The sequence below is a fragment of the Mirounga angustirostris genome, unplaced genomic scaffold (assembly GCF_029215605.1).
Source record: "Mirounga angustirostris isolate CCGP_5_RB_7025 unplaced genomic scaffold, mMirAng1.0.hap1 SCAF_10, whole genome shotgun sequence".
Taxonomy (NCBI): domain Eukaryota; kingdom Metazoa; phylum Chordata; class Mammalia; order Carnivora; family Phocidae; genus Mirounga; species Mirounga angustirostris.
In genome coordinates, this window is record NW_026991718.1 from 74,942,909 (window position 1) to 74,970,032 (window position 27,124).

Consider the following 27,124-nt stretch of genomic DNA (forward strand, 5'->3'; position numbering starts at 1 on the left):
TCCATGTCTTGGCTACTGTAAATAATACTGCAGTGAACATGGGGGTGCATATCTTTTCAAATTGGTGTTTTTGTTTTCTTTTGGTGAATATCCAGTAGTGGACTTACTGGATCATATGGTATTTCCATTTTTTAGTTTTTTGAGGAACCTCCATACTGTTTGCCCAGTGGCTGCACCACTTTACATTCCCACCAACAGTGCAGGGGGGTCCCCTTTTCTCCACATCCTCACCAGCACTTGTTATTTCTTGTCTTTTGTATCCTAGCCATTCTGACAGGTATGAGGTGCTACCTCGTTGTGGTTTTGATTTGCATTTCTGTGGTGATGAGTGGTGTTGAGCATCTTTTCATGTGTCTCTTTGCCATCTGGATGTCTTCTTCAGAAAAATGTCTCTTCAGGTCCTCTGCCCATTTTTAATCAGTTGCCCAGGAAATTTTGTTTGTTTTGTTCTATTTTAATAAGAGAAATCATACACGCAAAATTCCTTTTTATTGTGTCATTAAGCTGCCAGTCAGTACACCATGTTTTTTTTTTGAACCTTCCGTAGCCAGGTGTGAATACCTGCACGCACACGCACATGCAATGCGCACACACAGCTCATGACTCACAAGTCATGAGCTATAATTGACTTCATGAACAGAAAGGAGTGCTGAGGCTTGAGGGGACAGCACTTGCCACGGGCCCAGCGGTCTTTGCTATCAGTTTGCAGCACTTTATGCCTTTTGAGGGTTTTGTTTTGTTTTGTATGACTTTTGAGTTTTGTGCCACGAGTTCTTGCAAGTGACTATACCTGTAACTTCCCTCCCTTTGTCTCCTTAACAGGAAAGCTTCGAATTTTATGCAAAGCAGTTAAAGGAATCAAGGGAAAACCCTTTGTGAAGCAAGCAGGCACTATATTTTGTGTGTATTTGTGATTCAATGTCTAAAATGTTATTTTTTAAATATATTTGAGAGTACAGAATAAATAAATGAAAAGTTACTTTGTGTATTTTTTTTTATTCATAATGTATATATTTTCAACACTTTATTGACAGTAACTGTGCACTTAGTCACTAGACTTTTGGGGGTTTTGCCGACAACATAAATTCTACAGCATTTTTTTCGCTGGCTTCTGATGTTTGAAGCTGTAAGTTTTCAGGGTTCTTCTCCCAGTGACTCTTCAGGTCCCCTGTTCTGTTTTGTTCATTATTTTCATAAAAATGTTATTCCTTTATTTAAGACTTGCTGGTTAATACTGTGTATCTGAAAATTTTGGAGCTAGACAAAATGATGCTCAGTGAGCTTCCTAAGGCTTTACTATTCTATGATAGGAATTCTCTTCATGTGTGAAACCCTGCATTATTTTCCAGTTTCGTAAATTGCTGTCACTGGTAGGCATGTTGTAAGTCATCACATCTAGCACTCGTTTTCCTTGCCCTCGGTCAGGGTGCTATTTGCCAATGCCTGGCTGCTCCCTGCCATGCTTTCCCTTCTACCACGGAGGCTTCTGAGAGGCTCTGTTCATAGATGTCTCTAAGACTGAGTCCTAGCTGTGACTTGGATCTTGAAGCGGAGAGCAGTGCATTACCTCTTGTCTTGGTTTCAGGTTTGCCAGCACCAGTACCCCCTACCCTAGGCTTTTGTTACTTCATACTCATCCTTTGAATGTGTGATTGTATATATGAAGGAAATTGTCGTTTGTATTCAGTGTTACCAAAGTTATCCCCAAATTGGCTTTCATGCTTATTAATATCTATATTATCCGTTGTTACTGTAGAAGAATTCAGGCTGGGTTGTGAAACACTTTACCATTACAAAAGTGTCTTAATATGCAACAGTGACCTATTTGGGGATTAGGTAATTAATTACCCAAAACGTTGAAAATGTTTTATTTGAGGTTTATCCTTATCCATTTGAAATCAGTGGTTCCCACTATTTACATGAGGGGAGACCTTGCCTCGTAGGAAGTAAGCTGGCCTCATGCTGGTTGTGCTGCTGACCTGAGTTGTGGACCCAGCCATCCTTCATCTAGAGCCTGCAGATGACACGAAAGGGAGGGGTGCGTTGATGGAGGGAAGCCAAGAAGTAAACGTCGTCATGGGATTGGCCGTGCTTTCCTTCACCTCTGTTTTGTGGAGTTAGACCTCTGGGTTCGGAGGCCTCGGCCAATGCCAGGGCCCAGCCTAGAGGACTTAATGAAGCTCTCCTTTGTTTGCTCCCCAGGGGCAGGACCTGGAGCTGTTGTGTAAGTACCTGTATTGTCTGCTTGGCCATGAGCCTCACGCCTGTTAGTGATTCCACTGAAGCAGGCCCTATTTTTTGCAGTTATGCTAACCATAAGTTACTGGAGCAACACTTTATTGATGTTCATTGAAATAGGTCTCTCGGAAGAGGCATAACCTTGGGACATACCCTGGACTTCCCAGTTTTGTCTGGGCCAGAGACAGAGTATAATCTTATTTGCATGAAGTGACTCCAAGCCAGCCTTGTCTATTGACGCTGGTAAAATGCCAGGTGTAGTGCCGAGGAAATAGGTACAAATCCCTCATCTAGCATATTCTAAACAGCACTACTGGCTTCCCCTTTTGAATTTAAATATTAAAAATGTAATTGTGTATTTTATGTGGGCTAAGAAATGCTTTCTAAATATCTAATAGCAAAATTGAAACAAATAGAAATAGACAGCAAACACAATTATAGCACACAATAATACGTTTTAGACTAAAATTAAAAAGTAAATGTCATTGTAAACTTTTGGAAAGTATCATGTTTTACATGTAATTGTATGTTCATGGATTTAATACAATTTTAATGTGAAATGCTTTGAATAAATTATACTCCAAAAACCTGTGAGCTTCTTCATTTTTAATCTTATCAAATTTTTGCATAATCACTTTTTTTTTTTTTAAGATTTTATTTATTTATTTGACAGAGAGAGAGAGATAGCGAGAGCAGGAACACAAGCAGGGGGAGTGGGAGAGGGAGAAGCAGGCTTCCCACGGAGCAGAGAGCCGGATGTGGGGCTCGATCCCAGGACCCTGGGATCATGACCTGAGCCGAAGGCAGACACTTAACGACTGAGCCACCCAGGCGCCCTGCATAATCACTTTTATCATCCCAAGGACTTTAGTCTTAAAATTTTAAATTAAAAACTGTGTGGTAGCTTCTATTGTGGCCAGAATTTCTTTGCTAAATGGTGTACGGTTTGTGTGTAGAGAACCAACAATATCACGGCTTCTCTATTGTAAGGACAAGCAGATATTTGAGATCCCTGAGGTACAAAGTTGGCGAGAATTAATTAGGAGAGGTGGATGTATGGTAAATGGACACTGAAAGCAAAGGCGGTTTTATCTGCGTTAAGTGTCAGAAGGAGCATTCCACAGCTGCACAGAGTGGTCCCGGGCACACTTAGCCCCTTGCCTTACCCCCCTGTTCCTTCCTCGGGTGAGCTTGCTGCGGCCAACCTTGGGGGGCTCCTCTCTGTGGCTTCTTGGTCCTTCTCCCCATCTAGCCTATTGTTTCTCCAGGGCTCCCGCAGCCACTTAAAAGAGCACGTACCATGCAGCTTGTGAACTCCCCAGGTCCCAGTTCTGTGTGTCACGTCTGTAAGCCCAGACCTTGCATAGTCCTGGCCCTAGGTCCCCCGTGTACTGTTGTCTGGTCCGTGTGTTCTGCGGAGCTAACCATGAGCACCTGGTACTGTGCATCAGGCGCCCCTCTTCCGTCACATTCACGATGAGAAACATCCGGGCTTACAGAAGTTAATTTACCCACAGTGATCAGAATCACGGTGATTTATCACATGGCTAGGACTCCGACTTCCCAAAAACAATCCAGTTAAATTTTAAATTCAGTTAGAAATCCAGTTAAAAGTTAAATTAGAACCTCTAAACTGTTGGGATATTTCTATTTTTAAGAAAGCAAGCTTTCACATTAAAACAAATGTTCCCAGTCCCAACAGCTTTACATTGTAAGGTTATTTTCTTCCATTTAGTCAAATACCCAGTGCCTGGCATAAATGCCAAGTTTGTGGATTGTGGTAAATTATTAAGCAAGCTTTATATTGCAAATTGTTCTTCCCTGTACAATTTATTCCTCTAGTCTGCAGTGTGTGTGCTCTGCATACGTTTTCTCATGTGTTTGAGCACAATTTTCATTTAATATTTGTCTTTCTGACAAACCAATATTTGTAGTTTCTATAAAGTGAAAGCAACATTCCTGAAGTATGGTCGAGCTAATAGCTGCAGGGGGTACACAATCATGGTAATTTATCACTTTGCTGTTTCCATTAGGAATGTATAGTGCTTTCAGACCCATGGACTTTACAAAGCCCACATTATGCAGCCTTAGTACAAATAAAGGAAATGGCTGCATTTGCAAATTCAAAATAAGCACTTATCTTTTTCTTCTTTGCACGAAGAAAAGAACCATCAGAAGAAAAGAAACATCCGGTTCAGGCAGAGCAAAAACATTTAACTGACTTCATACTTAGCGCCCCTGCACATTTGTTTGGACAATGGCTGGCCGTCGGGATCCGAGCTTACAGAGATCTCTTGAAAGTAGTATCTTCACCAACCCTGCCCCAGGCATGCACTTACTGAAACCATCATTATTTACTTGCTTATGTCATTTCCTCCCCCAGACAGTGAGCTCTACGCCAGTTAGAACAGAACCTTGGCCCTGCTTGGCACCCAGTAAGCGTCGTCGAATGAACAATGAGCACAGCACCTGGTCCCACTTTACAAGCCATGCTCTTTCTGAGATGTGTGCCTTGCATGCACTGGAGGGTTTCCTCACACACACACTTGTCTTCCTAAGAGATCAAAGATGCCACTTTGTAGCTCAGAGCCAGGATAGTGGGAGTCGAGGCCCAAGAAGTCATTTAAAACCCGTGTTCCCACATGGAAAACATGTTCAAGTTTACTGCCAGGAGGAGGAGGGCTTTCAAATGTGTAATGGAAGCCACTTCAGTACAAGAGGGGGATCAACAAAAATAAAGAGCTTCATTTTTAACACGGGGCAGTGGGGCTTTTTAGCAGTTTGGGGAAACAAGGAGTAGCTCCAACTTTACAAAAAGACAAGAAACATGGGCACTATGACGTGGAAAGCTGAGAAGTGTTATCTGGCCTCTGAGTTGGTGTGTGTTAAAAAATCTCAACCCACTGCTTAAAATACTACTGTTTTGATTGTTAGCTGCTAACAACCACATGTGCCGCAGAAAATGGGCTGGGCTCTGCCCGCCTGGGGCTGGCCTGAGGGAAGGGGCCTCGGCTGAGTCATACTTGAGTCTCGGTAGAGCCCCTACATCTACCAGGTCTGCGGTTAGCACTTGGATTTGGTGTCCACTTAAATATCCCTGCTGCTAGCTGTTTGATCTGGAATCAAAACAAGTCGAGTGGGAGAAAGAAAACAGCAAGCACAAGATCTCTCTCTGTGAACCTGACTGGTGAGATGAGCTTGACCCAGGGCAAGATTAGGCCTTACATCAATTTTATAGGAACAAGAGCAGGAAAAAAACGAAATCACATCAGAAATATTGAGTCGGGCGCCTGGGTGGTTCGGGCAGTTAAGCATCCGACTCTTGGTCTCAGCTCAGGTCTTGATCTCGGGGTTGTGAGTTCAAGCCCTGTGTTGGGCTCCACACTAGGTATGGGGCCTACTTTAAAAAAAAAAAATTGAGTCAGTATAGGTAATTACTTTCTGCTTAATTAAAATTTCCCTGTCAACAGCATAAGAAATTGGAGGGCTTAAAATGCAAACTTCAAAACTTTTGCCTTCTGGTCAAGGGTGTGCAAAGCCTACAGCCTTGGGACAAATCCAGAGCGCTGTGTTTCTAAGTAATGTCTCACCGGGACACAACCACATTTCCCGTACTTTAGAATTGTCTGTGGTGGCTTTCAACACCGCAACAGAATTGAGTGGCCCTCGAAGCCTGAAATACTATCTGACCCTTAACAGGTAGAGTTTGTGACCCCTGCTTTTGAAAATTACTCACAGGCAGACCTCTCCCCCTTTCAGGGCAGGGAGGGGCTGAGTAGACCACCTGCACACCCTGGGGAGCAGTTTGTTTGTTCATTTGGTTTTGTTTCTTTCAAAAAACAGACCCATGAAATCAGAATCTCCACAGTGGTTATTTGTTAAAGCTCCAGGGTGGGCAACCAGGGTGGAGAACCAGGATGCTCCAGCAAAAAAAGAAATGGCCGCTGCTGGAGTTTCTCCCATTCTCCGGCCTTGGCACTTTGCCCCTTTCCCCGACAGCCCTGCACACCAGAGCCCACTGAGTCATTAAGACCCCTTGTAAACTGAGTGGCCATAACTCAGTCAGATGATATACCCCAGTGGCTGTCCGCCCTCACTGCACGTTGGAATCACTGGGGAGTTCATGAAAAAGCCCAATGTCCTCTTCCTCCTTCTTTCTCCCTTCTGGCCTAAAGCCTTTAGGTGACCGCAGTGTGGGTGTGGGATGAGGAGCCGGGGTGGGCTGGAATAGGATGAGGACGGCATCTGTGCAGACTAGGGGACAGCTTGATGGGGGAGATACAGCCCCAGCAGGGTGAGGAGGGTATCTACACATCGGAAAAAATGTGGTGTAGATGGGAGATTGGTTACATGCAGGGGATTAACCAAATGAATGAAACTGTGAAGGCCAGTGGAATCCAGGTTTCTCGCAATTGGAAAAGGGAGTTACAAACACAGAAAAGGAGAATACTAGCATCAGCTCTATGGTGTGCTGGAATTTGGGAACTGGATGTATTAGTGTACAGGCAGGTGTGTATATGTGCGCACACACACATATACAGACCTGTGTACACATGTATGCATTCCCAACTTGGCCTCCTAAGAGGGCCTGGGGGCAGTGATGCCCCAGTAGCAATGGACAGACTTACCACTCAGATCTTGGCTTTTAGATACCATTTTCCACTAAAAGGAACCAAGATTTTTTAGAGAAATGTCTGCTTTCTAAGCATTGGGTCTAAGGACTGGGGGTGGAAAAGTACAAGATGAGCCTGAAACACTTTGTGAAAGAAAGTGTTCACTCAACAATGGGGACAGATCAAAAGGATGCAGAAGCCCACTTGAATGGGCTCCCAGGGACAAATCAGGGATGATTTGAACATAAAAATTAATAATGATACTAAGGGATCAAAACCCATTGACTAAAATAGGAAACTACAATTTTATATTGATATAAACTGAAAAATGCATAAATGGAAAGTTTAATGAGCAACAGGTAACTTACATAGTTTCAAAGTACCTACCTACAAAATGCTTATGAATTACCAAACAAGGGACTTGGCTGTGGAGAGGCCTGGCAGACACCCCTGTGATCAAGTGAACATCTTCAGTACAGGACAAACTGCAATCTTTACCACCAAAAGGATGCAAGGGGAAGGGCGTGTCACTTCTGCAACATCTCTGCCAAAGGAAATCGCTGTGATATCCCATTAAATTCATGATCTGGATTTCATCATGAAAATATGCCAAACTCAAACTGAGAGCTATTCTGCAGAATCTTCAAGTGTCAAGGTCACAAAAGTTAAGGAAAGTTGAGGAACTGTTCTAAACTGAAGGAGCCCAAAGAGAATTGACAACTAGATCTGCTTGATCCTTTTGCCATGAAGGTCCTTGTCCGAACAATTAGTGACTCTTGAATTGGGCCTGCCCATCGGATGGTAGCAATGTAACGATGTCAAAATACGCCATGGTATAATGTAGCAGTGTAAAGACCCTGAGTTTCCTGGTGTACTGTAAAAGGGCAGTGTGCTAGAGTACTTGCTTCTCAAACTCAGGTACACAAATCACCTGGGGATCTTTTAAAAATGCAGATTCAGATTCAGTTGGTCTGGGTGGAGTGTGAGATTCTGCCTGTCTAACCAGATCCCAGGTAAGGTCCATGCTGCTTGCCCCGAGCAGTGTTAGTAATAGTCTAGGGAACCTGGGGTGAGTGTTTACTGTTTGCTTCCCAAATACTTATCTTCCTCCTTTTTTTGGTCCCAGACGCTGGCGTTTCCTTTGGGAACAATCTGCTCCCCTCTGTGTACCAGTTTTGGGTCAGATGGTCCTCAATGCTCAGGCAACAAAGCATGCAACCTGGGCATGATCTGTCCCATACCGTGGCCACTGTGAAAGATTCGAGGCTGGTCCTCAGAGCCAGCCAGGGCCGGTGGGATGCAAGTCTAAGAGGCCCGGCTGAGCTGGCACAGCCTCTACCACCACATCTTCCTGGAATTCCAAGCCATACAGTGGCTCAGGACTTGCCTTTTGCCCTCCAACCCCTAAGGCTTCCAAAGCTTTCTGACCCCCACATGTGACTCCACCACATAGTAGCCATGTGACCTTACTTATTAGCAAAGTGAATTTTTACCTCAGTTTCCTCATCTATAAAATGGGATACCACCCACCTCAAAGGGCTGAGAACTGTATATGGTCATCCACATAAATAAAGCGTTTTGAACTCTACCTGGTATACAGTAGATGTTCAATAAATTTTTAATTCTTCCGTTTGGCTTTTGGAGCCCGTGATCCCACACAAAAAGAAAGGATGACATCTCACTGGTATGTCTTAGATCATTTTCTGTATTGAGAGTGCCTTAATACAGTTTGGGGAGCCCCGAAGATGAGGCCAAACATTTCACTAGGCAATGTTGTTGTTTCCTCTGGATCCAGCTCTTGCATAGCCTATTCAATTCATACCTAACTTGCCCCCATCCTGCACTGAGTGGCCTATATAAATACATATGAAAAGGAAATCAATTAGCAACATTGTAGGTGTCCCCAAGATCAGTTTTCCCTTGCCCAGGAACGGCGAGCTCTGGCCCGGGATCACAAATCCCTTTCTACTATCTTTATTCTACTGCCATCCTGTGGTCAGCCTCTGCCACTGCAGTGCTGAGGGCCCGTGTAGCTGAGCTCCCTGTGCTGTCCTCCTGGTGCCCGGGAAGGGGCTCCTTGGGAGGAAAGAAAGGAGCGCAGTTGAAGGGTCTTCTCAGGTCCCCACCAGCAGGCCAGAGCCTGGGCATGAATCACCAGTCTGATCTGATTTCTGTTTGATGAACCTCAGGGCCACGTAGTACAGGATCATGAAGCCACCACCGATGCCAATGAGGATGAAGTAGATGGTGTAGAGTGGGTGCGAGTTCAGGCCCATGGAACTGAGGATCTGGGGACACAGACGTCAGTGAACTCACTGAGAAAACGTTCGGACGGATGTTAGCTATTTAGAGTCGAAGGCCTCAGCTACTTACTACGTCTCCCGGGATAGGGATGGTGAAGTTGCTGACGGCCATGTGGTAAGTGTGCCCTTTAAACTGAATCTGCATCAGCCCTTCAAAACACCAGCGGAGAAAGGAGACTTTGGAAATCCACTGGAGACAGTGAGAGCCATGTTACTCACACAGGCTAACCACCTGCTCCCTGGGAAGCACCCCTGACCACAGGGCCCTGGCGGCTCTGCCCTAAGGGAAGCAAGGTCCCTGAGGCGGCGAGAGGGCAGGGAGAGGGCGAAAGAGCCAAAGTGACAGCTTGGGACATGGGGTGGAGTACAGGGGGCCAGGTGGCTGTGGGGGTCACCACATGTTGGAAAGGTAACAATTTGAGAGAGTCATTTACGAGGTATCCCAGCATGTGCTCAGCTTCAAGGAGGCACAGCTGAGATTTGTGAGTCTGTGCCCTGACCCCACAGGAGTATCACAGTGCCCGGAGCAGGAGGAAGGAACAAGCCCAGCCTGGCTGGTCTGGAGAAGGGAGCAGCTGTGGGGGCGGGGGTGGACCGCGCCCTACAGAGAAGAGCCACACAGGCTCAGCTATGTGTGCGTGGAGTGTGCTAGGGACTTCAGAAAAGCAAGGTGGGGGCTGCAGGGAGTTAGCAGCTCCCCAGAGGGCTTGTAAAAAGCAGTGACATGGGGGCGCCTGGGTGGCTCAGTCGTTAAGCGTCTGCCTTCGGCTCAGGTCATGATCCCAGGGTCCTGGGATCGAGCCCCACATCGGGCTCCCTGCTCTGCGGGAAGCCTGCTTCTCCCTCTCCCACTCCCCCTGCTTGTGTTCCCTCTCTCGCTGTGTCTCTCTCTGTCAAATAAATAAATAAAATCTTTTAAAAAAATAAAATAAAATAAAATAAAAAATAAAAAGCAGTGACATGGATTTGCACCTTACAAAGCGCCCTCTGCATGGGCGAGGGTCAAGAGGGATGCAGTAGGACCAGGATCACAGAGACCATTGCGGTGGTCTGAGACCCGACGATAAGGCCAGGGCTGGGGGATCAGGCAAGGGAACATTTCAGAAAGATGGGATAGGCAGAACTGACCTGACTCACTGGTGAATGTGGAGAGTGGGGGAGAGTCAAGGGTGACCTCCAGGTGTCAGCTGGGGATAAAAGAAGATGCCATCTGCACCCTCTCATGGAGTCATTCCTTTGACAAGCAGGACAGCTGGCTCCCAGAAAAACAGGCTTAACTTGGATCTAAATGGTGAGTTCTCATCCCCAGGTGAAAGCAGGCTTCATCCAGCCCCAGAAAGACTCAAAAAGCTTGACCAGGGGAGGGGAGCAGGCCTTACCTGTCCACAGGTTGTCCAAGCTTATCATGAAGCCCCCGGTGAGGTAGAAGGAGTTGTAGAGAGCGTTGCCAAAGAAGGAGGATGTGGAGAGGTTGTGGAGAGGGCTATAGTAAAGCATTGCCCTCTCTGAGTGACCTAAAAAGGGGGAGAAAAGGAGAATGAAAGTGACATTAATTTTCAGTGTTTCTGCTTTTGAGTCTAATCTCTTAGTACAATTATAAATAGTCATATTGACTAAATGTCTTCTATTTTTAAAAAGCAGGCAAAGTTAAACCATCCTAATTTAGATGTTTGTAATTCTGTGACTTGTGCATTGCTGTCAAGTATAATTCCTGCTATAATAGGAATGCCTAAGACTCCTGGGTAATCTGCTTTCATTTGCATACTAATATTAATGTGCGAACTTTAAAAACAATCATCACCTTTTGTTTTGCAATCATGGTGAAACTATTCAGCAAACCCATTCTCCCCAGGAGTTCAGAGGAACATAGGCTGGTTTTGGACCGGCTCAGAGGGGTGACCAACGCCGGGTCCTCTGGCTGTTTCAGGTGTGGGTCACAGAGAGCAAGGCCCACTCACATTTGGCAATGACATCCAAGATCACGTTGAAAGGGATGAGAGCTCCAATCATGAACAAGAGGGCGGCTGTGTCCATGAAGGAGAGCTTGATGGCCCCGTGGCCGTAATAGAGGAACCCAATGACCAGGGACATCAGGCAGGCCTCTGCCCCATGGATGAGGACAGTTGGCAGGTCTCGGAAGTCGTTGAAAATCTGACGACTTAGAAAACAAAAGAGATGCCAAGGGAACAACATATACCAGCCCTGCCTGTCACATGGCAATGTCATTTAATCTCAGCAAGCCTCTCTTTTCTCATCTGTAAAATGGGAATAGCACCACCCCCTCACAAGGACTGTGAGGCTCAAATGAGATCATTGATGAAAGCATCTGTCTCACACTACGTACACAATAAATAATTTACTTTATTGTCAACGTATCCACCGTGTAATTTTACTTAAAGACATTATCCTAAGGAAATAACCAATCAGGTATGTAAAGACGTATGTAAAAGGACGGTTGCTGCAGCGTTACTTGCCATAGCAAAAGCCTGAAAAAAAATTGAACCATCAATATGCACTTAGCAGGGAAATGAATTATGGCTTTTTAGATTGGAATGCCGAAGAAGACCTAACCAGATGAGAGGTAGAGACCTTTTCTATATGAGGCCAAAAACAAAACAAAAAAATGGTTACAGAACCATATGCAAAGTATGATCTCATTTATGTATTAAAACGCTGTGTGCATGGGAATATCTAGAAAGACTCACACCAAACACGTGGGTCTGGTTTTCTCTGAGGGCTGATGTGACAGGTAACCTTCCCTCTCCACTTGGGTTTCTCCTGTATCGTCTGAATTTTTCACCACTATCCTATGTAATTTCTCCAATCACCCGGCCAGTAAGGACATTTTGATATTGTTTAAAGAATAAAAGTAACAGGAGTGTCTGTATTGCACAGAGGGCTAGTGCTGGTCTTGGTGATACCGGTTTTTTAAAAATGATTCTACCTCTTGCTTTCTCCTTCAAATTCACTTTAGATAGAAAGGGCTTAATTTGATACAATAAAGACTTGTGGGACAGGGTTGGTGGTAGTGGGATGAAATGGCAGATAATTACCGGATCAGCATGGTAAACTGCTGCACAGGGCTGGGCAGCTCCGTGGGAGTCGGGGGCTGGTCAGTGTCTTGGGGGAGGGCCGGGCTGTCAAGAAGCACAGTGTGTCATGGGGTGTGGGGGCGGCTGCCTTCGGCAAGGAGCTCTCCACCCAGAGCCACCCTGGCCTGCTTTACCTCTCCAGGTAAGTGCCCTCACCCAGCTCCCTCGCCTCTGCTCTCCACAGAAAGTCATCAAAGCCATGAACTTTTTCTCGAAACAAGGCCACAAGGGACTGAGCCTTCTCTCTGGTGGCCACTTCCTGCTCTCTGCTTCGCCTATCGATGCTAGTCAAGTCCACTATAAGGAGAAGATGTGGGGCCATGGGTGGCTGGGTCTCTGTACCTGCTCACAGGTGAGGAGCTTGATGCAAGGCCAGTTCACAATGTCGGTCAGCCCTTGGGGGCTCCAGGATGTGCTCCCCACCCTCTGAGAGTGGACCATGAAGTGATGAGCAGAGCAGAGAGAGACAGAGAGACACACAGGGCTGGCCTCCTACCCTGCTGGGCCTGGCCACATCCACTTCAGGGGAAAGCCTGCTGCAGGGGAAGGGCAACACCAGAGGCCCTGTGGGCCCTGGCCCCCATCCCAACCCCCAGGCTCATTATGGGGACATCAGAAAGAGCCAAAGATCATGGCACAATTATGCCCTGGCTCCAACTCAAGCCATTTAGGAAGCTTGAGATGAGGACTAAGCCTCCCTGGTGTGCCTGCCCATGGAGAGAAGGTGGGCTGGCCACGAGGCGGTTGGGCAGTCTGGGCACCTGGAAGTTCTAGTTCTCACTGTAAATAGGTAATTTGGCTCCCCAAGCAGCCTGCCTAAAAGGGGAGAATGTTTTGGCTGGAGGGTGAGCTGTCACTGCCCTCCAGGCTGCTCTGCACCCACCTCCACGTTACTTGTGGGGAGCATCTGGGAGCCCCAGCCCCAGCTCTACTCTCATGGGGCTGCTGCAATGTCAGAAAGGCACACCCACCCAGTCATAACCAGGGCCCACCTGAGTCCAGCTTTACTCCAGGCCAGAGGGTGGCTCACCTCCCACTATTCTTCCTCTTAACCTCTGTCTCTTCCCTCCTGCCATTTTCATGACATGTCGCAAGGCAGGATAATGTCTAGGAGGAGTCTTGTAAAACGCAGTATGTCTCCTTAGTGTGCAGGCCTGTAGCTCAGAACACCAGACTCTCTGGGTACTGCCAGGCCCTGTACCCCAGATTGGTAGGTGGTAGGCAAGAGCCCCTTCCCCCACAAATGATAATCATATAAAGAAAAAGGGTTTTTTTTCAGGTCTGTGGTGGACATCTGGCTTCTGGTAACCCCCTCTGGGGTTACTGTACATTGCTCCCCATGGCCAGGTTGACAGGTGCCCTCTATGTGAGTTCACACAGTGTGAGTGCACAAGGGCTGGCAGGCTGGAGAGAGTGGCCTGTCCTCCTGCGGGAAGGAGGCACGTTGGATGCTGGGAGGAGGATGTGGGCTCAGGGTCAGGAGTCAGGGAGGGGCCAGATAGACTGGCTGCGAGTCCCCATTCTGTGCCTTACAAGTTCTGTGCAAGGGGTTTAACTCTTCAGACTTTGGTCTTCTCATCTGTAAAGATGGAGATGACCCTGGCAGGTCTGTGAGGGTCCAAGGCACACCCTCTGCAGCTTGGTGCTTTTGGGCCCAGTGTCTGCCCTCAAGGACATGGTCCCTGTCGTCATGGTTATTGGTGACGCCCTTGCTACACTGGGCCATCTTGGGAGGAAGGCTGGGGCTCCAGGTGACATATTAGACAAGCCACAGCTACGGCCTCCCCCGCTCTTCTCCCCCCAGTGCTGGTGAAGCTCTGCGGCCTGGCCAGCAGCCACGGCACTCCTCAGCATTCAGGATCCAGGCAACTGCTTTCAGGTCAGGCACCTGTAAAAACAACTGTCTCCCCAGGAATGAAGGAATTGGCTTGCCCTTCCCCCGAGGGCTATATGCTAAGAGCTCAGAACCCCAAGCAGATAGGCCTCTCTGGTGCTGACAGAACAATTTTCCTATCTAGAGATTCACTGACCAAAACCTCCAAATGGCCCTGAGCTCCCTGTGCCCTGGGGCCCCCTCTACCACCGAGTGCCTTCAGGCTCTCTGCCTCTTTGGGGACATCAGGGCACAGCTTTAAGATTTCCTGGTGTTCTCCTGACCTTAGGTAACCTAAGTTTCCCTACAGAGTCTGAATAAAGACCACAATTCTAGAAATGGATCCCGACCCTCTTGGATTCTATCTCCTCTAGCCATTGGAATTCTCAAAGGCTTCTTACCTATCGTGCACAGAAGGGTAGCTACGTCAGAAGCTGCTTTATTCAGACCCTCGTTTCTGACATTTGATACTTGGCAAAGGGACACTTGTTCTACAGCCCGCTCTGTCCGCCCCCCTCCCAGGTCCTGCTCCCCCTGAAGCCTCCGAGTTTCCCTTCCGGATCCCTCCACCAGGCCCTGGCGGGGCTTGGTGGGTGGGGGCGCTGCCTGGCAGCTCACCAAAGAAGTCGGCAGGGCTGCTGTAGCGAGGACAGGGGTGGCCGATGGCTGTGAAGTACTGCACCATGTGCTGGGCTGCCCCCAAGTAGATGGTGCTGCCGGACGTCAACAGGAGGACCAAATCAAACAGCCTGAGGATGTCCGACCGAGGCTGGTGCAGGGAGATGAGCACCAACCGGCTGCCTTTGGCCAGCCGGGACAGGGTTTTCACCAGATTGTGGGCCGTGAAGCTGTCGAGCCCGGAGGTGCGTTCATCCAGAATGAGGATTCCTTCCCAGCGGAGAGAGGGGCCTGGGGGGCCGGCAGCACTCTGGCTGGCCAGGGCCCAGCCAGGTGGGCGCCGCGGCCCCACCTCGCGCCTTCACCTGGGTTCCACGGGCGCTGCACCCCGAGGCTGACCCTGCGCCGCTCGCTCCCCGACACGCCCCGCACGTACGCGCTGCCCACGCGCGTGTTGACGCACTGGCGCAGGCGCAGCTCGGCCATCACGTCGTCCACCTGCGGAGGCGGGCCGGGGCTGAGGCGCGCGGCCGCCCGCCTGGCTCGGGGCCACGCCGGTGTTGTCCCGGAGCGTAAAGCGCCCGCCCCTCCGAATGGGTTTGCGCTCCAGCCTTCACTGCCCCATGCGGTGTTTGTCCCGCATTCTCTCCGCGCGTCCTGAGCGGCTCCCACGCGCAGGGCGTGGCGCCATGTTGGAAACGTGGCCGCGACCTGGGGGCAAGACAGCTGGGCTCCCTGCCCGCACGGAGGACAGGAAAACAGGTAGACAGCATTCCTCACACATTTTCTTTTCTTTTTTTTTTTTTTTTAATTTTTTTTAAAGATTTTTATTTATTTATTCATGAGAGACAGAGAGAGAGAGGCAGAGGGAGAAGCAGGCTCCCAAGGAGCAGAGAGCCCGATGCGGGACTCGATCCCAGGACCCTGGGATCATGACCTGAGCCGAAGGCAGACGCTTAACCATCTGAGCCACCCAGGCGCCCATTCCTCACACATTTTGTCCTGTGCCGTGAAGGGAACTGGCCAGGGCCCAGGCGGCTTACCGAGGGTTGCAGGGTTTAAAGGTGGACTGAGGGAGGGTGCCTGGGTGGCTCAGTTGGTTAAGCGACTGCCTTCGGCTCAGGTCATGATCCTGGAGTCCCGGGATCGAGTCCCACATCGGGCTCCCTGCTCGGCGGGGAGCCTGCTTCTCCCTCTGACCCTCCCCCCTCTCATGTGCTCGCTCTCTCTCATTCTCTCTCTCTCAAATAAATAAATAAAATCTTTAAAAAAAAAAAAAAAAGGTGGACTGAGGGAAAGGCTGAGCGTAGGGTTGGTTGGAAGGATGGTGAGCCGGGCTGCTCAAACTCGACCTGGGGAAGGATGTCATGACTTCTTGGGGTCACCAGGGTCAGGTAGTCACCCTTTCGTCACGCTGAGCCTGGGAGAAGGTTCTGGGCAGGCGTAGCTGGGCAACAAAAGCCAGGGTCTCGCAGACAGGTTGGGGAGCAGCTGGTCGTGCAGGCGCACGTGGGCCACAAACTTCCTCACCAGCTGAGGCGTGCTGGACTGCCCGTTGATCCAGATTTGGCCTGACTTAATTTTGCCGCCATGGTCCCTTCCGGTGATCACGTCCAGCAAAGAGGCTCTCCCACAGCCTGTGAAGCCACCAAACACATCCTGAGAGCAGAGCTGCGGGGGCCGGCCTGGAAGCCACGGCAGCCCACACATTCTCCAGCCACTCTGAACCAGCCCCTAGGGAAAGTGGCACAGCTTTTGGACCGGATGGGGCAGTCCCAGAACCTAGAGCTCCAGGCCTTTCACCCGCAGCCAGTTTGAGCATCGTTGGGGCGTTGGAGGCACGTTGACGCTGGGGGTTCAAGCCAGGTAGCCAGGGGCTGCATGGCAGGAGAGGGCTGGAGTCCTGGCCCTGGCTGTACCTGAAGCAAATGCCCCTTTCCGCCTCTAGTAAGTCCCTTTCTCTCCCAAGTAAGGCTGATGTTAATTGCACCATGAAGCTTAACCATTTTTGGGTGGTAAATGTGTCAGCAACATTTGGCTCAGAAGCTGGCTTTGTGGGAGGACTAATTTTGGAGAATTAAAAGGGTGTTTTTTAAAAGATTTACTCATTTATTTTAGAGGGAGAGACTGAGTGGGGGGAAGGGCAGAGGGGGAGAGAGAGAATCTCAAGCAGACTCCCAGCTGAGAGAGGAGCCCAACATGGGGCTTGATCTCACAGAGTGTTTTTTAAAAATGCAAAATTGGAACTTATTTTCAGAAATAAGGAGAAAAAAATAGACGAATAATAGATGTGGACATGATTTTAAAACTAAACCATAGTATACACATGTGTATTTCTCTATATCTGTCTTTTCCTATTTTTATCAGTGGTACTTTTTACTCTCTAGAAAAAGTGATCTGTTGCCCTGAGTTAACACCATCCACCTCTGAGTGACAGCGATTGCTATTGATTTGGGGAAGTGTCAGATTGGATCAGGTTTCCAGAAGCATTTGATGAGACTCTTTGACAGCCGTTTAAGCTGTGAATGCCATTTGGGCTGCAGCTGTGAGAACACTTTGCAAACAGGTAGGGATGAGGCTCTGTCCCATTCCCCCCAAGTGAGGGTTTGGTTTCTTTACTATCAATTTCTTTCAGAGAGCAAATTTTGCAACTGTTTTCAAACAAGGAAAGGGCCAATACACAAATGTAACCACCCCTCCTTGCCATACACACATGCTTCCTGCAAGAAGCCCCATGCCTCCAGTGCAAAAAACAAATAATTCTTCTGCTTATTGACCAGAGGCTCTCACAGTAGAAAGGGACCTGCATGCTACCTCCCAGGTACACCTCATTCAAGGTCCCTAGGAACATAAGTGGAGCAAAATAGCCAGGAGAGAAACCAGAGGGGAGGGCTCTGGTCCTCCTCCCTGCCCAGCCTCAGACATCAGATCCAGGCTCTGAGATAGCAGGGGACTTTGTCAACATTCATAGCTACAATGGGATTCCCAATAAGGGAGTGCGGAGGCCACATTTCCTAAACACTTTATGAGAGGTATGGGTGGCCTTTCCAGTGGAGACTGCCTAGTGCAACTGGGGAGGCCTTCTGTGGACCAGGAGAAAACACCAAAGGCATTCAAGAGCCTTATAAAATGGCAGGAGTCTCCAATTAATTGAATTCATTCATTGGAAAACACCTTTGTCACTACTGCTGATTCTACAGAGCAGCCAAAGTGTCTGGGGCTGTTTTAATTTATATTTTATAAATTATGCTGAGCATTCATTCATTCTTTGTTTCATTCTTAAGTGGAGTAAGAGTCACAGTATGTGTAATTGATAAATCTTTCTAAGAAATCATTTAGGGGCACCTGGGTGGCTCAGTCGGTTAAGCAGCCGACTCTTGATTTTGGCTCAGGTAATGATCTCAGGGTCCTGGGTTTGAGCCCCCTGGCGGCAGGCTCTGCACTCAGTGGGGAGTCAGCTTGAGGATCCCGCCGCCCTTCCTCGCACCCTCTCTCTCAAATAAATAAATAAATCTTAAAAAGAAATCATTTAAATAATTTTAGTTAAGTAAACCTGAAGCTAAACAACATTGAACCTAGAGTCAGAAGGCCTGGAGACTACTCAATCTCTCCGAACTTCACTTTCCTCAAGAGGATGCTAACAGCTATAGAAACAAGTGTAGCAAGTATTAATTGTGATGCCTCTGAGGCTTTGTGGAAGTGCCTCCCCAGGGTCCACATATGCCCCAGATTCTCAGTTCATGAAGAAAAAGCAGATATAACAAGAAAAGCCACCAGGATTTACAAAAATAAAATTGGCCTATGAAATGTTTAGATCAGAATTGCAGAGGCAGGGTCAAAAGTGGGCAGGACTTGAGCTGTGGGTGTTATTTATTTATTTATTTATTTTAAAGATTTTATTTATTTGACAGAGACAGCGAGAGAGGGAACACAATCAGGGGGAGTGGGAAAGGGAGAAGCAGGCTTCCTGCTGAGCAGGGAGCCTGATGTGGGACTCGATCCCAGCACTCTGGGATCATGACCTGAGCCGAAGGCAGACACTTAACGACTGAGCCACCCAGGCGCCCTGTGGGTGTTATTTAAGTTACAAAGTGCATTGACACACATTATCTTATTTGATCTTTGGTTAGACAATAAATAGAATTTCCCTATCAGAAGACTAAAAATTTGGAGATGTTCAAAAGTACAGTAATCTTGGGGCGCCTGGGTGGCTCAGTTGGTTAAGCGACTGCCTTCGGCTCAGGTCATGATCCTGGAGTCCCGGGATCGAGTCCCGCATCGGGCTCCCTGCTCAGCGGGGAGCCTGCTTCTCCCTCTGACCCTCCCCCTTCTCATGTGCTCTCTCTCATTCTCTCTCTCTCAAATAAATAAATAAAATCTTTAAAAAAAAAAAGTAACAATAATCTTTACTTCTGGAAATGACTAAAAGGTATAACGTGTTCTCATACCATGTGAGAGAAACGCTTGATCTGAGAATTAGAGGACCAAAGTTCTAGTTCCAATTCTGCATTAAATATGTCTTCAGGGGATTCACTCACTTTGTCTAGACTTTAGTCTCCCCATTTGTCGAATGAAGGTGTGCATGTGTTGAGGGGAGGCAGGAGGACACTCTGATTGATAACTTAAAATACTGGTAATTTAAAAACCCTCCTTTAAAGAGGCTTCCAAACTGGGAAGGAAAAAGAAAGAATACTTTGGAGAGAGTGAACTTTGTTCTCCAAGGCCCCATTCACCTCTGGCCACCTTATAATTTTAAGTTTGGCTTGTGGAAGTGACCCTCAGGCACTCCAAGAACCTGGATCTTTGCAGGTGGTTGAAGTCTGCACTAAGAACTGGAGGGGCTCTCTCAGAAGTGGGAGTTGCAACAGGGGCTGTGCCTACCTGGTCGTGAGGCAACAATGAGTGAATGTCTCTGGTGGTGGTGAAGTCCCCCGAGAAGAACACTGAATTCTGAAGCTGCCTGGTGATCTTGGAAAGGTTGTTGCTTTGTCTCAATATAGGTGTTAACTAAGGACCAAGCCCTGGCTGCAGCTTCAGGAGGCACACTCGTGATTCATAATGATGGCGACTGCCTGAGAGTTAGTAAATGGAGGACCTGGGATTTGTTTTTTTGTTTTGTTTTTTTAATAATTTTATTTATTTGAGAGACAGAGTGAGAGAGAGAGAACACGAGAAGGGTGAGGGGCAGAGGGAGAAGCAGACTCCCCGCTGAGCAGGGAGCTCAATGCCGGGCTCGATCCTGGAACTCTGGGATCATGACCTGAGCCGAAGGCAGACACCCAACCGACCAAGCCACCCAGGCGCCCTGGAGGAGCTGGGATTTGAACCCAGGTCTGTCTGACCCAGAACCTGTGCTCTCACCCACTCTGCTATGCTGTTTCTACTCATGCTTCTGTGAGAAGCATCCATCTGTCTGAGGGACCAGTCTTCTTTCCAGGAGAGACAGAACCCATTGCCTCACTATTTGCCCTTAGGTACCTGAGCTCCCTATGATGGCCAACATCTGCCCACTCCTCACTTTGAAGCTCAGGTTTTGGATGTCCAGCTCACAAGAAGCCTTGTGAGATGTCCAGGGCATCTTGAATTGAGCCAGCTTCTTAAACCAGGGCACCTGGGAGTCCATGTCCACCTGTGGGGAAACATTGGAAGGTTCCTCAGAGAGCTGAGTGGTCAGAGGGTTTCAGCAACTTCTGTTCAGCTCTGTATAGGAGATATCCTCCTGCTGATACAAACAGGTTGAGGGGCCCACCCCTATATCAAACATGGGGGTGTAGCCCACGTTGAGACCCTGTGCTGAGAACCTGAAGCTACCATTTCTAAGTCTGAAGACATGGGAAGCATGTACAATAGCAGAACAGAAAGGAAAATACAACATAAAGCAAAATGATGTCTTCACTTAAAGATAGTAATTTACTAATGATTTATTAAATGTTTACTGTGTATAAGGCATTGTGTAAATCTCCTTTAAGGTCACACAGCTAACAAGTGGCAGAGCAGAGAAAGGTTATGGCGTGCCTCATTAGCTTGTCCTAACTCACATTTACAGGAAGCCAGGGTTGGGCCTCTGAAGTTCAGCATTGCAGCCCCCAGCATGTTCCATCTGGACCACCTGGGGTCTGCCCCCAGGTGGGTCTGAGAAATGGAAGTCTTGAATCTGACCAGAGGTTCCCTGAAAGCCTCTGAAAGGCCCGCAGTCCTTGCATTCTGGATGTCTTATTAGTTCCAGGGACAGTATATTTTGCAAACAAATAACAACAAAACACAAAACTAGTGAAACCTGAAAGAAGTCTATAGAATGGTGTCATAGCATTGTTAATTTCTTAGTTTTGATTGTTTTACTCTGGGTATGCAAGATGTTAACATTAGGGGAATTTGGACAAAGGGTACATGGAAACTCTTTACTATTTTTATAACTTTCCCAGAAGTCTAAAATTATTTCAAAATCTGAAGCTAAAAAAAGTTTGAGAGATTTCCCCCCCCCCAGAGGTTCACATAATTTATGTTTTACAAAGGTCTCGTACTCTTATGCCTGTCAACCTCCAGCTATGGTATGTGTAGGTGAGGGCACTCCTGTACATTCACTCAACATGTGAGGCATCAACGTGGCCAGCATGGGCTCACCCTTACCTTCCACTTGGGGAATCATTTGGCCTTCCCTGCCCACTCCTCCCACCTTGTCCTCAGGTGTGCTTCTACCTGGTAGCTGAGATCTCGGACTTCCAAGGTGTTGGACTGGCCGCTGTCGGTGAAGTACGGGCTGTTGTCACTTTTGGAGGAGAACAAGCTGTCCTGGAGGCCCTGCTGGCAAACATGACAGGTGAGGGGCTCCTTCAAAAGCTGCTGAGCACTTAAGAGAAAATAGGGAGGAGACCCAAGAGGTGAGAGCAGCAGCTAGTGTGGTTGAGATCCAGAATTGGAAAGACATGGGTTTGGGTAGGTGGAGCCCAAGGGCTCTGAGCAAATACGAGCATTCGTGAGGGCAAATCTTTCCTTCCCTGCAGAGTGAGCTTTAGGGCTTCCCTCCAGCACAGCTCCTGACTCCAGAAAACTCAATCTCAGATTGATGGAGCCTGGACCCAGGCAGCCTATGGTGGACAAGACCCAGACTCCGGACTGGAGAGAGCTTGTGAGCTTCTGTGCTCTGGGGACACCTGAGGTGGGGGTGGCCTTAACTTTTCTCTTCCCTGTCTCTGGCTTACTATCTTCTAATGCCAAAGAGACTCCATGTACCTGGCGTGTGAGAGGAAATAACTATCAAAAAGCTAATGCTCGGGCGCCTGGGTGGCTCAGATGGTTAAGCGTCTGCTTTCGGCTCAGGTCATGATCCCAGGGTCCTGGGGTCGAGTCCCATATCGGGCTCCCGGCTCAGCGGGGAGCCTGCTTCTCCCTCTGACCCTCGCCCCTCTCATGCTGTTTCTCTCTCGCTCTCTCTCTAAAAAATAAATAAAATCCTAAAAAAAAAAAAAAAAGCTAATGCTCAATATTTGGAAGACACCATCCTTGGAAAAGTTGCATCTTATTCTAATGAGTTTTGCACAGCAAAGCCATTCAAAATGCTGTTGGGAGATTTCAGAGGAAGTCCCTCTCATTGTCATAGTCCTCATTGTCATCATCTTGTTGTTGTTGGAGTGATGCTATATTTGTACATCAAAAAAATCAGTGTTTCATGGTATCAACTGATACCTTTGGTATTAACCATCAGCAGATCCGAATTCCTTCTGTTTTATCAGTTCAATCCTTTAAATCATTGAGGCCCCAAAAAAGAAGAACCTGCCTAGTAAGATTTCCATTTTTAAATACATTTTTCTTTTATTTCTTAGTGCATGAAAAAGTGTATTTATTAATAAGTTCCAGTTGATTCTGATCTTTTCCCCCAGAGCTGCTCTTCTCACACTGATGTGTTCCTTCAGTCAAGCAAGCAAGCATCCAGTACTTGGAGCGCACGTCACTCTTCGGGCTTGGAGTTTGGGATGTGACAAAGGTGGTTTCTGAGCAGCTTAGATTTTTTTATTGAGGTAAAATTGGTATATAACATCATATTAGTTCAGGTAGACAACACAACAATTCAATACTTGTGTACACTGCAAAGTGGTCACTACAATACAGCTAGTTACCATCTGTCACCATGCAAAGAAGTGTAGGTCTTAATGAATGGCATAGGTGGTTAGGATGGAGTGTGACAGGCCAGGTGTAGAGGCAGGCTGACCTCAAGCATCCATTCAGGGTATATTTACACTGTGTACACTGTGCCTACCTGTGCTTTGTGTGAAAATAAAATGACTTATGACTTATGTGAAAATAACATCCAAAAGTCTCTGTCAAACTTCCTGTAGTGGTGGAGGTCCGAGGTCCTCAGACAGGATGTTCCAGCCCCATGGGAGAGGAGGGAAGTCAATACAGGTGACAGTCTGCAGCAGCAGCTGTGAGTAGTCCCCAGAGTTCAGGGCAGTATGGAAACAGCAGACCATAGCTACTTACCTTGTCTGATGTTAGAACTGTTACCATAAAGATCCTAAATTATACAGAAAAACCTGGGAAAGATGAACACCTCATTTAGCAGCAGGGCAATCTGGGGAACAGAGGAATACAAGAGAGAAGGTTACAGGGGAAGGCAAGGGGAGCAAGCTTCAGAGCTCTTGGTAATTAGTGGTGTGTACATGAGAGTTCGCTACTCTATAAACTAATCTGTCTGAAATAATTCAAAATACGTTTTCCAAGTGAGAGAGGGAGCCCACGAGTACAACTCCAGAATACTTCTACCTTGCGCCTCAGTTGCCAGTGCCTCCAAGGCAGGAGCCGGCCATGGAGATGGAGCAGGACCCAGGGCCTGTGCTCTCAGAGGTGGAGAAGGAGCTCTCTCCTGGGGGAGATCCAGGGCAGCTAAGAAAGGTGCTGTATTCCAGGCACATCAGTTCTGCACCTGACCTTACCACTTCCACCACCAGCACTCACACTGCCTAGTTTTTCCATTTAATTCCGTTAAACTATCAGAAATTCTAGCAATTATTGAGAGACTCATTTGGGCTAACATGCATCCTGTTTGTTTATAAAAAAGTAAATGTCTGTAGGGTGGATATTAAGTCAATTGGTATAAGATATGAGTTAGCTCAGAAATTGTTTCTGTGAACAAAGACCTGGCCAAAAGCTACCCAGGTTAGATTTCAGGTGGAGGGGTGCCTTAGGAAAGGAGGTCAGACATTTTGGGGTCTGGAGTATTACGTGCAGGTGACCTCATGCCCAAGTGGATTCCACTTTCCAGATAAGTGCTTTGAAAAGGTGGAGGGTGCTGGGGCTGTGGGGAAAGAGGTGTCAGAATGGGGAGACAGATAAAAGGAGAGAGGTGCTCCCTGTTCCTGGGGGGTTGGGCAGTACCCCTCCCCCAGGCTAAGTAGTCAGGCACAGGCAAGCCAGGGACCTCATTTGCTGTCTAGGGACTACCTTTCTGGAGCTGCACAGGCAGGGCGACTTTCAGAGGAAGAGAATTCATTGCTGGGTTGGGGATGGCCTCTGTTCCATTTTGAAATATTTCCTTGGCTCCCAGGAAGGATTTGTTAGACTCTTCCTGAGGTTTTGACAAATTCTCTGTATTTTTCAAATACTTAAATATCTATTCAGCTGACATCTTAATCAGTACGACTGTCAGAACATCACTTGAATTTCTGACAGGTGACACCGAAAAAAGCAAAAGCAGGTTTATTTGTAGGTAACCTGCTTGGCTCCTGCTGGGCTACATTGTAATTTCTCCTTGTATTAACTTCTGATCAAATTCCTGAGTCAGAAGCATAGATTAGAAGGGAACTCAGGGAGCATGGAGCCCAAGTTCCTTATTCTAAAATGGGGAATCCTTGCCCTTGAGTTGCGACGCACTGAGGACTCAGTGCCTGGCAGAAACACGCAGGGTTTGTTCCTGGCTGGGAGGATGAGCCTGGGCCTTTACTAAAATGGTCAGGCCAGGTCTCACACATCTTTGCCCTGAGGACTGGACCCCCCTTGTCCTCCTCTGGCTGTGCTTCTGCCCATGGACTGAGGAGTCTGTGGGCCAAGGGCGCTTGCCACTCCAGGCGCCCCAGGCCAGAGGGGCATTTGTCTGTGGAGTGTGAATGGAATGTGGGTAGGCAGGATGGCATGACCACATAGGGCTGTGTGAGTCGTGCGTGGGGCCAGGGTTGGGCAGAGAAGGGGGATAGGCTGTGGCTTGGGCTGGAAGCTGGCTCCCCTGTGCCACCACATTCTGGCTGCTGCTCCAAAAGATCCTGGAATTTCTGAATTTACACCTGGCCTTTCAGGTCGTGCAGAAGGTATATCAAGAAGATAAAAACCATTTTACAGTTCTTAGCTTGAGTGATAATTTTAAAACCTCTAGACATAAGATATGTAGCCCTCATTCTCTTGTTCCAGATGCCTTAAATGTTGGGGGAAGATTGTCACTTGGAACCTTGAGTAAAGAATTGGAGAAATGGAAATTGGAAATGGATGTTGGATTTGGGCAGTTATTTGTATCCCATGCTGTGGTGGCTGAATTGTCAGACCTTTTCGGCAGAAAGTGTCCCCATAGCCACTGCTAACTTTATATCTTACTCAGGCTATGAGCACTGCAGTCACAGCTCCTAGGAGTCATTTCTTGGCAAGGACTGGCTGTATTCCCACATCAGAAGTGGCTATTTGTCATGGCTACAGAGTGGACTAGGAATGGGCTGAGCTGTAGTCCTGTCCTAGCAACTCAGGGCCAGACTAGGTGGCCTGTGGCCTTCTCTTTTGGGTGTGGAGTCCTCAGACCTTCTTGTCTTTTCTCTCCCTCCTCTCCATGGCAGGCAAAGACGCAAGGTGTGCTGGGGTGAGGTGGGGATAGAGGGTGGGCTCTGCTTCCTTTCTGTCTTCCAGTTTAGCCTCCTGCTTCAAATCCCACCCACACCCTGATTTTAGCCAAAGGCCATTTCTCAAGTAAACATTTCTCATGTAAGATAAGGGTGGAGACCTTCTGCCCCAATCTCTCGACCCCCTGGCTGCTGTCTGTACCTTCCAGCTCTCTCTAGGGTCTTATGTCTGCCTGCTGTAGCCATGTTTTGCACGTAAATTCTGATGTTCCTATAAAAGTTGCCTGCCATCCTATCTCATCGGTTTACTGCGTCTGAGACTCTGAGCTTGACAGACACACAGATGAAGGAGGCACTGCAGAGTCCCCAGTGTATGTGAACACATTTCTGCTTTGCAGTCTCCTTCAGAAAAAGCTACATCAGCCTAAGTCACAAACAGGAATGTCATTTCCCTGTAGGAGTGTGCCTTCGTGCAGAAGTGACCTCACAGGCCCCCTACCCGCCCCTGTTCCCTGAATCCCTTCCCCTCAGCCCTTTGATGCCCAGGGAAGAGAGTCCTGCGGCCATATTCTCCCTCTGTGGTCCTGGCCATGAGTTAAAACAGAAAGATCCTGAGGGAGGAAAGAAAGGTCCCATTCACTCCCACCGCCCATGACCGAGGTGACGGCCCATCACTCACAGAGGCATCCTGGGGAGCAGCCCCGTTCCACAGTCCTCTCTCCTCCGAGGCCGCCTCAGCCATGGGGCCCAGCAGTGTCTGTGCCGCTTTGCTGCAGCTTCCTTTCCCCTTAGCTGCTACCAGACAGCACCAGTGTTTTGTCTTTCTCAGAGCTGGGCAATCTCTGACCCTGGTTCACTGCGCCCCTCTCCTGGCACTCCTCCCAGGCAAGCCCTCCTATAAACCACAGGCTGTGCGTCTGCCCACTGCCAAGTTAGCACACACGCTCTGGGTACAGGTACATCAGATAATGGCATCCGTGGCCAAACCCCAGTCCCGCCGCTAGGAAGGTCTGCGGAGGGACTGCAGGGCCTGGGGAGAAGCCCGCGGGGGAGTGTGCTGCCGGCTCCTCTCCTGAGGCCCCTCCAGGGAGAGTCCAGCACCCCAAAGTTCGCCTGTGTCTGCTGTGTCTTGGCCATGAGTGAATTCCCATCTTTGACCCCTGTGGGGTCCTTGGGGATCCAAGTAAACAGAGGCCCCCAGAGCTCCCCAGAGGAGGTTCCTGCAGCTGCTTCAAAGCCTCGACACAGCCTGGGCACTCTCCATGTCTCCTACAGTATCAGGTAAGGCCATGCCTCTTTTGCCTCCTGGGAACTTGGAGCTGGGCTTTGTTTGAGTTGTGGTCATGATCCGAGGTGAGTGGGTCTCTGCTGCCTTTCCTCGCTAATGAGGGCCATATGTGGAGGCTTTGGGCTCCCTCCTTAGTGGATCAAGGTGGAGAGAGGAGAGGGGAAGGGCTGCCAGTGGTAGATGAGGAGCAGTGGCGAATGGCCCCCCTTTTGCCCATGGGAAGACTTGGAAGCTATGATAGGTAGCTGTGCTCTGCTTTGTGCCCCTTAATCCCTTCCTGTTGTG

At 48.2% G+C, this 27,124-nt stretch overlaps 3 protein-coding genes across 3 annotated transcripts in view; 2 read left to right on the top strand and 1 right to left on the bottom strand.

The window, feature by feature from the left end:
* LRPPRC (leucine rich pentatricopeptide repeat containing) overlaps positions 1–979 on the top strand; it is a 105,540-nt gene extending 104,561 nt beyond the window's left edge. Inside the window, exon 38 of the mRNA XM_045885085.3 lies at positions 823–979. Within this exon, the coding sequence (XP_045741041.1) occupies positions 823–879 (57 nt within the window). The 3' untranslated portion in view covers positions 880–979. The remainder of the gene's footprint in view (positions 1–822) is intronic.
* Positions 980–7,186: 6,207 nt separating this feature from the next.
* On the bottom strand, positions 7,187–26,293 carry ABCG8 (ATP binding cassette subfamily G member 8). The gene is given in 13 exon segments (XM_064572552.1): positions 7,187–9,139; positions 9,225–9,344; positions 10,511–10,668; positions 11,113–11,312; positions 12,208–12,291; positions 12,381–12,543; positions 14,738–15,007; positions 15,103–15,235; positions 16,140–16,210; positions 16,213–16,374; positions 20,216–20,366; positions 21,434–21,535; positions 26,231–26,293. Coding segments are annotated over 13 exon segments (1,851 nt in total). The 3' UTR covers positions 7,187–8,965.
* The window catches only part of ABCG5 (ATP binding cassette subfamily G member 5), a 49,519-nt gene continuing 37,622 nt past the window's right edge, over positions 15,228–27,124 (top strand). The window contains 3 exon segments of the mRNA XM_064573533.1: positions 15,228–15,499; positions 21,422–21,554; positions 21,739–26,832. Coding sequence (XP_064429603.1) covers positions 26,687–26,832 — 146 coding nt within the window. The 5' untranslated portion in view covers positions 15,228–15,499; positions 21,422–21,554; positions 21,739–26,686.